Source organism: Apteryx mantelli, chromosome 5 (genome assembly GCF_036417845.1).
Source record: "Apteryx mantelli isolate bAptMan1 chromosome 5, bAptMan1.hap1, whole genome shotgun sequence".
Lineage (NCBI taxonomy): Eukaryota > Metazoa > Chordata > Aves > Apterygiformes > Apterygidae > Apteryx > Apteryx mantelli.
Genome location: NC_089982.1, coordinates 42470998 through 42483599, shown reverse-complemented (window position 1 = coordinate 42483599; position 12602 = coordinate 42470998). Strand labels below are relative to the sequence as shown.

The 12602-nt window shown below is 35.1% G+C and overlaps 1 protein-coding gene across 1 annotated transcript in view; it reads left to right on the top strand.

Annotated features, from left to right (window-relative positions):
* The first annotated feature begins 312 nt into the window (after positions 1-312).
* MARCHF1 (membrane associated ring-CH-type finger 1) overlaps positions 313-12602 on the top strand; it is a 90315-nt gene continuing 78025 nt past the window's right edge. The window contains exon 1 of the mRNA XM_067297875.1: positions 313-414. Within this exon, the coding sequence (XP_067153976.1) occupies positions 313-414 (102 nt within the window). The remainder of the gene's footprint in view (positions 415-12602) is intronic.

The following is a 12602-nucleotide window of genomic DNA, read 5'->3' as shown; positions in this document are numbered from 1 at the left end:
ATTAAGTGACACCTTAAGATTTAACATGGAGAAGGTGCTGAATTTTCTGGCAGTGAAACAGTGTTAATGCATGTAAGGTGTGCAATAAGTGTATAGCGCTCTGCTAAGCAGCATGGCATAACTTCAATGTATTTTAAATAAACTAGTTCTTTTAAAAATGTTTTCAGCTTGTTTAGATACCACTTAAAATGTTGTTTTTAAAGGCATGCATCCAGAGACATGCACGCAATAAGTTCAAAGTGTCAATGTTTCAGGGAATCTAAATTATTTTCAGAATTTCAGAAATTGAGAAGGGATAAGTGGAAGGAGAAAATGTTGGGCTGGTGCCAAGCGATAGCTCGTAACCCTCACAGACTTCCAAACAGCACAAGAACACCCGAGGTCTCAGGTGATGCTTCACATAACTCTACTTTGGTGAGTGAAAAGTTGCATTTCATGATGGTGGCATGTGTGGATGAACTTCAGAGGTGTTGAAATGATTTAAAGAAAAGTAGCATTTGTCTTTCGTTGCATTGCCTCAGTGTTTGAAACCCCTTGACATTACATCTATTTACCCTTTCCATTTGTTAGTTTTTCATCTTTTATGTTATGCATGGTCCACTCTGGCTTGCATGCTATGTCTATAAATCAGTATTGATGTTCTGTGAATAGTATATATGAGTTTATACCCTGCATCTTTAAGTGGAAGATAGCCCTTTGTGTCCTACAAAAAGCAGAAAATGTCCTAATTTTCATTACTTACACTCTTTGTGCTCTTAATCAAATGCAATGGCATTTGGTGCCTGATGAATATGGCTATACCTTTTTTAAAAGTACCTTGTTTGTTCTTTGCTCCTGCCTGTAGTAGGAACAAAGTATAATGTATGTCTGCACTCGTGTTAGAGAGAGATATTTTTAAATGATATATATTTCATGTGATGCTACACTGGGTGGTTGAGTTTCTGCATGTAAATCTACTGATAGAAGATGTTCAGACTATGTAAATTGTCAGTGGATTTATCATGAATTACGTTAAGTTGAACAAGTGACTCATTGACAAGAATTTTAATCCTGCAGTTTTTACTCATTCAAATAAATCTATTTACATCAGTAGAACTCCACAGGTGAGTAAGAATTGCTATTTGTAAGTAAAGACTTCAGAAACCTTATGTAACAGCAGAAATTGTCTATGTATTTCAGAGAATCACAAATACAGTATTTGTTTTTCTTAAACTGTATTGAAACTTTCAGACCATACTGAAATTGATTATTTGAAGCATGTTCAGTTAAATATGCCTGGCCCAATTTCATTTTAAGTTTAAAGTACTCACACCTTTTCCCTCTGCTAAGGAGCACTAGATATCAGCCTAGTTCCTGATGCTGCATCTGAGCGATTTACTCAACTGACAAAGAAACATCTTTCATTGTATTTTCCCCCATGCTTTTTTTGTGAATAGTAGTTACTGAGTTGTTACTTCAAAGCTCTCTAACAGCTATTTAGAAGATGTGTCTCTGCAACTTAATAGAGATGGGTATGTATACATCAGTTTTGCAGTGTTAAGTTTAGAGTTCTATATATTTTAATCCTTTCAGGAATATTTAGAATTTTCAATGTTTTCAATGAGGCAGGCATGTCAAATCAAGCATTAGTAAAGAAACATTAGCAGAGGACACTGAAAGGAAGAAATATCACACAGATGTGATATCTATACAGAAAAATGAATAATTGTTTAAAATCATTGATGAATATGGCATTCTGAAGAGAGTGAAGAGAGTTATAAATGGAGAGGTAGTAGTCTGTTTTGAAACTGGTTCAAATTCTTGTGAAAAAAAGGCCCCTACTTAATGTGGTAGAATTCTCTAGTTCAATGGCAGATTATACAGAATGTAAGTTTATTCTGAGGAAGAGAAGGGGAAAAAAACAGCTCTGAAAATTGCAAGTTTTATACTTAATATCCTAGATCATTGTTATAATTCATTTTCATTTGGAATATTTTACTTTCAGAGAAATAAAATGAAATTAAAAAGCAACAAGAGTCATGAGACAGGAAACTTCAAGTATATTATCCCCATATTTAACTAATATTTAATTAATATTAATGTTTAGGTACTATTAGTAATAATTAGGTTATAGCTATTAAGGAATTTAGATAATGCAAATTTGCATTTTTTGCTTTTGGCCTGACCACTAGTCACTGTTTATTGTTTGATTTTGTAAAGGAAAGCAATCAAATCTTCCAGATGGGATTTAGTACTGATCAACTGGGATACAGTTCATAGCACTTGAATTAGTAGGTGAGAGGAGTTAGCATGTTTTACCTAATTCCCATTTTAACGGTTTCAAAAATAAGCTTGTATAAAAGCATATAGATTGCTGCTCAGTTGGTGAAGTGCCTAAGAAAGCCAGTGTTTTAAACAGCTGGGGATGATACCATGTGTCCTATAATGTCATGATTAGCTGGAATAAGAATCTTCATGACCCAAAATAAAACAGAAATCTCTCTTGAGGCCTGTAAAGCTTTCCTCTTCGTTCTCCCCACTCCCTTCTCACTCAACCATCATTCTTCCTATCCCTCCCTCCTTTGTGAAATAGGTAGACTTTCAGCATAAGCTTTTGCTAGCAGCGTCTTCCCAATTTGTTTGCTGAAAACCCATATTTTCCTTGTGAACGTATTTAAACCAAGATTTTATTTCAAATCAGTTGTGATTTTGCTGAGTAGTCTTAGACTTTAAGCGTTGAAAATTTTTTCAGTCAGTCTGTAAAGATACGGACTTTAGTGCTAGGAAAAGCATCATGGAAAAGCAGAAAATAAAAAATGTAAAAGCTGTTTTTTGTAGTTGTCCGAGGCCACTTCTGATGAACCATTCAAATGCTTTCCTCTCAATTAATACTCACATTTTAGTGCATTGCATCTCCACAGTGGACCTGGTTCCTTTAGTGAGGGTTTATTTGGTCTGTCTTGGGAACAGTTCTTATAGTAGGAAGAAACAGCTCTTTGCTTCCATAGATAGTAGGTGACAAGTCTGGTTTTGCTGGGAAGCAAACTGGAGTGTATGTTGCATCTTCTTTTCACCTCTGCCTTATGCTTTTTGCTGACTTCAGAGTCAGCAGAATGTCTTCTGTATATTACATCTAAAAATTTGATGTTCCTACCCTCAGAATCTGATAGCAGATCTTCTCAGAAGCACAGCAGAAGTTTTCTTGTCTAACCTCTCAGTTCCCTTCCTTTTCCAGAGAATCTTGATGGAGTAGGAAAGTCTGGTTTAAGGCTGTTGCATCTTTGCCAAAATGCATTCGTTTAACCTCGCTTTCATTGTTACTTGGCTAACTGCTTTCTCAGGAACTGGAACTTCGTGATTCTTGAGTTTCCATCCAGTTTAGCAAATCCTGTTAATCTGTTCATCTCTCTGCTATCCTACTGCTGTGACAATTATGGATTTTCTTGAATCCTGCAGGAGATTGAATGTAGTAGTATAAAAGTATACTACGTAAGTTGTACAGATAGAATTGTTGATAGTAACTACACTTGGCATAGACAACAGGTTGTTGCAAGTATACAGAGATGTAGCCATGTACATATGGCTCTGAAATGCGATTCTGAAGTATGGATTGTAGTAGCTGTTTAATAGTAAAAGTGGATTTACCTTTCCCAGCTCACTCAATACAAAAATCCAAAGACTTGCATGCTGCATTTTAAAGACAGAAGCCCTTTTTCTGAACTGCAGCTAATGCTTTTCGAAAGAAACTTTTCCTGCCCTTCAGAAACACCTCCCTCCCACCCCTGCAAGCAGTCATTTCACAATGCCACTTTCCCGGAAGGGACTGATCCAAAAATTGCAAACATGGTTTATTAATTTTTACAAAAAGAAATATTTTGTCATAGTGAAAGAAAGAAGCAGGCTCATGGAGTAGAAAACAGATTATGATGATTAACAAATTGCTGACTAAAATACACTATTTTTTCCTTAAGTAATTAAATGGAATACTGAAGAGCTGTGCAGAAAAAAAAAATCAAAGTAGCCTGTGAAAACATTGAAATGAATTAAAAGGTTTTAATAACATCTGTTAGTTCATTTTATTGGAGGTCAAGCTAAATGTTCTAGCTTCATCCAAACCAAATAAACTCCCAATATTTCAGCAAAACTCAACTCAGTTTTTTTGGAAACATTTTTCCATTATTATTTTCAACTTTGTCATAAAATTATCCACAGACTTCATTCAGCTCATTCTAATTTCTTTGAATATTGGAGCCTCTGTGTTCAAAACTAGATGGAGTCCTACTTCAGGAGAGAATGCCACTTATTTTTTTAAAAAAAAATTTGGTACATTCTTTAATCAAGGGTGGCAAATTTCTCAAAGAATATTGTTTAATATTGCAATATGTTGGATTTCTGTTTTTGTATTTATAGCTTTAGATTCATATTCAGTAGACCCAGTATTTCTTTTTTCATACTCAAAACAATTTCATATAGCCCATCATCTTAATGTTGTGGGGCATAAAACTGGAATTGACTCCTGTGCTGTCAAGTTCACTTTTTTACTGTTTGCAAGTGTCCTGTTAACAGGTTCATTAACTTAAGTTTCTTCTTGAAACCACTTATGTTTTCTTTTCCCCACTATTAGTACTGAAAAGCTGTTCCAAAACTTTGCTTCTCTGATAGCTAGAAATCATTATGGATTTTTCAAGCTAAATTTATTACCAGTTTGTGCTTGTTCGTCCCTGTATATATTGTTTCTAAACTTTAAAAGTTCATCCTTTCTGCTGGTCATCATAAGATCTATTGTTAGAGCTGTAACATTACTTTCCATCTTTACTTTTCTGTAATAAAGGGACCTTTTTTTTTTTTTTGTCTCTGCATTTTTTTAGGGTGAGTTAGCTAGAAGAATGGAACCATATCACTCCAATGGCATAAATGCTAAATATTTTTATTAAGCAGGACAGGTACAGCAGGTAGATAGCAATTTCTGTTCTAGTGTTCCTATTCTCCCATACACACGCATGTGCACACATACAATCTGTGCGTAACTCATACCAATTGAGGCCTCCAGTCCTGTTAGGTGGACACCATGGGCTTGGGGGAGCCAGACACCACTCCAGCTGCCTGAAGTGTCTAAGTAGATGTTCCACATTGGGCTCAGCCTTCTGCATGAGTTGGATGTCTGCGGATTTGTTCCCTTAAGGGGCTATTGTTTTAACTATTTATCACTTTCTAATTCAGATGGTCTGCATAAGCTGCCAGTGGCCTCATTAGCCATGCCACCCCAGGCCAATCTCATTGATTTTTCCCTATATCTAAAGCCAATCAGTAGCCATTACCTGGGTTACCCTCACCTTCAGGCTTCTCACCACAAACGTCCCATAAGTATGTAAAGTTGTTAAGAGTTCGTTTGTGCGTCTTTGTTTCTTTTCTGTGCTTAACTTAGCTATTAGAACAGGGAAGGTGTAGGCTAGAGCTTTTGGGTAAGCCTCCCCATAGCAGCTCTGCGTGCTTGGTTTCTTCACCCATGCACACCAGAATCATCTAATGAGTTAAGAGCTGGGCAGATGTAGTCACAGTTTTGCTCATCTGAGCAGTGCTGTCGGTTAGGCTTCACCCTTTGACAGACTTACAGTGTCAGTCTTCACTGAAATCATTTTCACTTACTTGTGAAAGGATGACATATTTCCTGACCAAAAATGGAAGCCATGCAGAAAAATACTATCATTTCACATTTATAAAAGTAACAATAATTAAAATGTTGGAGCAATAAGACAGAGCTTCCCTGAATGCTGCTTCTATATCAGAGTAAATTATTATTATTATTCAAGTTGAAAAAGTGAGGTTTTATTTATCTTTATAACTTGCATGATATTTATGTTTTGTACATATAAATAAGTATGCACTTTTACAGGCATTTTTGCAAAATTTGCAAGAAATTATTTGCTGTAGATTGAATTACTCTAAGAAGGTACTGGCAATTAACATTTGTTAAAAATCTGTGTGGCTGTTTGAATAGATTGAATTCAATCTGTTCTTTTTTCTTTCCCCAAAATATTTCATGCACTTTGTTTCTCATAGCAACGTGTATTCACAAAGTTGGTGTGAATACATTTCATATAAATTATTCATAATTTGTTTCTTTTGTACAGTTGAAGCTGTCCAGTTAGTCTGTGTCACTTAATCAGAAAAAAATGGTATCTTTAAGTGTAGAATTTGAAATGTATTAACTTTTTTTAGTTTTGAGGAGAAGAGTTATATATCTCAGTACATTAGACTTGCTCACATAGCTTTGGGATGAAAGGTCAGAAATTACTTTTCTAGCAATTTTTAATATGTCCATAGAATTTTTAGATTTAGTTGAAAGCGCATAAAGCTGAAGTATAGGGTTATAGATACTTAAACAAAGAGGGGATTATCAGATCACCATTCACCTTCTATCTGTAAAATGAGTTCTAGAAAATGAGAAAATCAGACAGAGCCAAGTAATTAACCTGTTTGAAAAGGTGACATGGGTTATTCTCATTTTAGCTCAGTGATGCCTTCAGTCCCGTCATTAAGTGAACACCTACATTGTAATAGAGAAGTCTAGATGACAGCATCAAAGAAAAGTCTTTGTTTATTCATTTATCATCAGGGTAAATCCAGCAAGGAAAGCTGTGAACGCATGGTATTTAATTAAAAAAAACAATTAAAAAAAACAGTGAAAGATGATTCTGTAACTTTATCTTGTAAAATTTCATGATAATACTTAATCTTTAAGTTAGATTAGAAGTTAGCATACTACTACCCTTTCTGAGGATCCATATTTGTTGCATGGTATTTTACAGTACCACTTGAAATTACAAGATCTAGAGGCAATGTTAGGATAAGCTTCCTGCTGTGCTAACTGCCACAGTCTGTGCAACTCAGTCCAGTAAACAGAAATGCATATGCATAATTTGCTTTAAAAGCCTATACTGATACTATTTGCATGCTTAGAGTTAAGTATGTGCATATAAGCCTGTGCAGCAGCAGTTTATAGCATTGACAGAAAAGGTAACAATCAGGATTTCACTTTTGCCTTCAACCCTGTTAGCTGAAGTTGTACCTAATTACATGAGCTTATTGCAGTTTCTCCAATAGGATTCATTCTCACTGTCAAGTGGTTTACAGACTAATAATTACTGCTTCCAGAAAATATTCTTAGGTATCTCAGCAGGAGGAAAATGAGGCTGTTCAAACAAATAGGGAAGCAGTTTATGCATTCATTAGATTTTGCTACTGACAGAGATGGAAGAGGAAGAAAGTAGTGAACTTGAGGGAGGGAGCTCTGCTGCTCCCTAGACACATCTCTAATTTATTCTCCTGCTATGATATTGTACCTATGTCCATGTTTAGAAAGACATATGCTCATATGTGTAGTCTGCATTGCTATTTTTCAGGCCCTAATGTATTCTCCTGCTAACAGTCTCCCCAACACTACAAATTCGTTGGTGTTGGTTTTGTGGCATTGGAAGCTGTAAAGTGCACCATATCTCTGCAGCCAGCTGTTCTTCTAATGGGATAGAGCATCTACGTCCCGTGGAGCCGTTTCAGCCAACTTTCTGTTCCATACTCCACCCAACTTGTAGGTCGTTTTTCTTGCAGCGTAATGAGTCTACAGTGAGTCTACAGGATTGTCTTGTGAATACTTGGTAGCACAGCTCGTATATGGGCAGTTTGAGTCCTCAGTGCAGTTAAGTTCTCTGCAGTTTTTCCTGTTACCTAATGGAGACATACTATGGTACACAGTCTCAAGCAGGGATTGTTAAAATCTGCCGCATATGTGAGCTTCCCTCCGTAGAAGATTATTGGCCCTCAAAACCCCTGTAGATGGAAATCACAAAGACATTACAGATTCTTCAGAGGGGTCTTGAAATGCTCTGTTGATAATCTGGGAGTGTTGCATCAAAACCATATGTTCAGACTCTGTACACAGTGGAGAAACATAATTTTATCTATTCAGATTTAGGTGTATTCTCTTCTTGGTGATTTAGACTACAGTATTTCCTGATACTGAAATAATTCAATGTATTTTTTTTTATTATGATACCCTGAGTTTACGTAATCATGTTTGATGTTTGTTTTCTGAGGGTAATATTATTTCAGAATGTGATAACTGCTTCTTGTAATCTTTGTAATCTATAAATATTAATGCTCATGAAATGTTAATAACAGCTGATAAAAACAAAATGCAGAAAAATGAGCAATTCAGTTAACCGGTTTGATCAAAGATCGATTTTATAAATGCATAGATAATTACTAAATTGTCAAAACATCAGTCAAATTCCTGTTGAACTATAGTAGTGTGGGGTGTTGGAATATTTTATGGAGACTAAATATGCAGATTTGTTGCAGTTTCTTTGCTGGTATTGTTTAAGGCCATTTTATTTAAAACTGAGATAATACAGTCCTGGAGATCTCCACTTCTGCATGGCCAATTCAAGATATATTTGTCATTTTTAAGAGGTGCTTATCTTGCAGTAACTTTAAATGGCTAATGATGCTCAGTATCTCTGAAAATCAGGTTCTGTAGTCAAAAGTGGAGTTTTCACAAAAGTGTGAACCTAAAATTTGCTTTTAAACCATTATTTTGTTATTTCAGTAAAATGGTCTGATTTTCAGAGGAACTAATTAATCAGGATTATATGCTTAGGTTGCCTACAGTGATGCTTCTGAGTTTGGTGATGAATCAAAGTGTGATTTTTTTTAAGGTACAAGGTTTAATTCAGATAGCGTCTGAAAATCTGCTATTACTGATCAAGGTTCTACAGTATCAGGAGTTGTTTGAAATAACAGGGGACCAGGAACGGGAGTCAAAACTTTTTGTTCATTTGTTTAATCATGCAGGGCGGGGAGAGGATGAAGTGTGGAAAAGAATGGATAAAACCCCCCAAAACAAATAGGAAAAACTGAATTCTGTATAACTACAGATATCAACTACATTTGGATTTGTATCCAGTACAAATATGAATTCACTTATTTTCACAAAAATTATTCATTTTCTGCCATGTAATTTTTTATCACTCCACATTCACAATTCAACTTGGCATAGGTATTGAGCAGTATTGATGGACTATACTATCTGCAGAGTTGAATATTCACTATGCTGACACTTCCAGCTAAATGAATTTTTTTGAAATATTCTGTAAGTGCCTGCCTTTTTAGCATGCAAGTATGTTAAAATATAGTGTAAATAAATGAAGATATCCAGCATTAATTCACTGTTTTTGAAGACCTGTTCTAAGGAACCTTTGAACTTTTATGTGCACCATCACTGACAGGAGCCACAAATAGTAGTCCTGCTTCCAGTTTCTGTTCTTTAATCATAAGATCATTCCTCCTCCTTGCTTGATCTGAGCGTTGATCATATTTTCTTTCTGAACATGGAAATAGATAACATAGAGTATAACATAGTTAGTGGAAATGTGTTTCTTGTAAAACTTTTTTCCTGTGGCTCTGAAGACGTGATTAAAAGGCAAAGAATTCTCCACAGTGTAATGATAAAATGTTACTTTAATGATGCAAGTGACCTGAAGACTTTTTCTTTAATATTTACAAAAAGCTTTCACATAGTGCTTGTCAGGAGGGAGAAGTAAATCAAGAAATGCTAACTCTAATTCAGATATGAAGGAACTTCAGCAATGTTTTAAAACCAAAAAACTACCGTGGCATGTAATAATGAACAGAGTTTATGTTATTAACTTCTATTTTCTTGTTCAGATATCCGTATTCAGGTTGGGGCGGGGGGGAACAAGATGGGACACTACACTCAAGTCACTGCAGCATCACTTCTTTGCTGCTCCACAGTGTCCCTTCTGTCACTGAAACGGGGGAAATACCATGACTTCCAGTTGCGTAAAGCCGTAGTGGGGAAACCTGTTTGCTGCTGGGCTGTTACTGCATCCTGTCATGAATACGCTGTGCCCTGAATTTCGACTGGCACAAAGATCCCGTCTGCTGCCCACAATTCTTTGGGATTAGTGAGTCAGACAGAGGTTAGGTGTGGTAATTTTTTAAAATACTAAACACTGTGTTCGAAAGAATCTTTTGCAAAGAGCTGCTTCTTTAATAACATGGATGGCAGTAACATGAGTTAATCCTTTGGTCAGCCAGTGCCTGTCACTGAAAACATGCTGTTTATCAGCTTTTCAGATGCATGAGATGTGCAATTAGCTTAGTCATTTTGTATATTTATTCTCAATTCAAAGCATTCAGTAAAGCAATTAGTTTCTTGCAGATAAAAAAATAATAATTGGAAGCTATTTATTTCCATACATGAGAAAATTCAATATGCTCTGGTTATCTATCTGTTTAGTTCATTTTTGTGATGTAATTAACTGCATAAAGGCCAGTCAGAATGGGATCTGTTTGTACCTACCTATATATCAATGCATTCAGAAATTATTATCAAGTTGTCTACATAGAAAAGTACATTTGTGTCCAGAATGTACTTTTTAATAAAAAAACAAACAAACTAAAAGCAAAAAACCTCTTTTGTTTTCAAAAAGCTTTAGTCAGAGCTCTACTCACATTTTTATGAATTTTTTTCTAGGGGTCAATTGTTTGGGTTTTCTGTTGTTGTATTTTTCACTTTCTTATTGCATAGTACAGACAAACTGTTTCTTTACCAAAAAAAGTAAAAAGATGGGAGAAGAATTGAGAATTTTGCTTTTTGTTAGGTCACAGTGGATGACACGAAGTTCACTAGTGTATTTTTGCATTCAAAACAGTATAGTGGGTTGAATATGACCTTATTTGTATGCTTTTTGTTCTGCTGTGAGAGACTGGAAACCTAGTATTTGCATTTTCCTGATCATGAGCTTGTATTTTGGTTTACTATAGATTGCCTTCCCCAGAGAAATAAGTTGAAAAGCATTCTGGCCAGCTTGCAGAATTGCAGCATGCCTCTCTCAGGTAAATTAAATATAATTTCTAAATCCATTAGAGCTTCTTAAAAAAGAAGTGAATACATTCACTATTTCCCACCATTATTTAATTAAGAGAGTCCAGTTTTGAGCATTTCCATGTATTTTATATCAGATGCAGTTTAAAAGTTGAGACAAATGGAATAGATTCCATTGGATAACCTCCCACCGAAGTTCTATTTAAAATAATATGTAAAATTTATTTGTTTTTATTCCATATTGTGCAGAATGGAGGACGACTGTTTTCTAAAACAGCTTAGTAGCCGCTGCTTCTCCCTGAAGACAGCATAGTGTCTAATTTGATGCACAGTATTTCATTTTTTTCCCAAATAACTGCAATAGCTTACTTACCAAAAGACATTTGTAATACCACAAAATTGAAAGTGATCATTAACTAATGTAATTAAGGAGAATGCCATGTAAGTGTTCCTACCCGAACAAGTTCATGGCTTGTTTTAGGAGTTAGGCACACTATCGCAATCTCAGGTTTAGTGCTTAGACTTCTCCTTTGACCTGTGCCAGACTTTGTAGTGAGGTTGGAAATGGTGAAAACTCTGATGTCACTTTTCACTATATGTTTTTCTGCTCCTTTCCATCTAATCATACATTCCATGTAGTAGATAAGTTTTATAAATAAAAGACATCAGATGAGAAAAGCAAGAAACGTTAATTTATGCTACACAAGAACACTATAAAGTTTTTTCCATTATCTGGAAGCGTTTCAGGAACCATTCAATTGCCTTGGATCGATGGCAGCTCACAGAAAATACCACTACTTCAAAATCTTACTGGCTAAGTGTTTTTAAGTAGACCTAAAGGCCGTCTGAAACTGCCCCGGGGCTACATTATGGTGATGATTGTTCTTTACAGAAACACAAAAGAATTAGATATTTTCCTTTTTTATTTCTATAATATTTAATTTATAAATATTTTGGGAAAAGACCAATATTTACATTTCAGACATGAGAATTAAACTGCAGCTAAGTTTCCTGCTCCATGGTAAAGAATGGGGAGAGAAAATACGACTTTTTTTAAATGAGGAGGGGGGGGATCAACTATGTGTAACTGAAAAGTAAAAGACTTTCACATATACACTCTTTTTTCCTCCTACCCCAATATGAAATGAAGTCTAAGACTAAGAAATGCTATTTTTTAAAATGTATTGTGTAGAAAGCTTAGAATGAAGATTGAAAGTATTCTCATGCATTTAACTTGTATATTATCTTTAAAATATAATTAAAAAAACCCCTTGATTCAGCAGTGTGTGTGGGGATAACATGTCTGCACAAGAAAGTTTATTACTGTTCTGTAACAGCCTTCCAGTCGTAGGCTCTGGCTTTTGGTGGCCTGAGATAGTTAAATTCATGAAAAAATAATAGCTCAAACTGTTTTATAATCTTCACTAATAATTGTGCTGCCAAGAGCTGGCTGTGATTAAAGTTATATAGTCATAAAGCTGTTTTTTTCTTGAAAACTTTCATTTCTCTCTTGCGTTCTGTAAGACTCACCTTTTGAAGATAAAATGGCTTTTGCTTTGTCATATAACAGATTTATTTATTTTTCAATAAAGGAAAATTCGGTGATGAATGAGGTTTTTTTGGCTTAGAAAAGATATATTAATGTATTTTTAAAAAACAGATATTATTTTAAGATTTAAGTTTTCAAAACGATTCTAAGTTCTTGTTGTTTTAAATA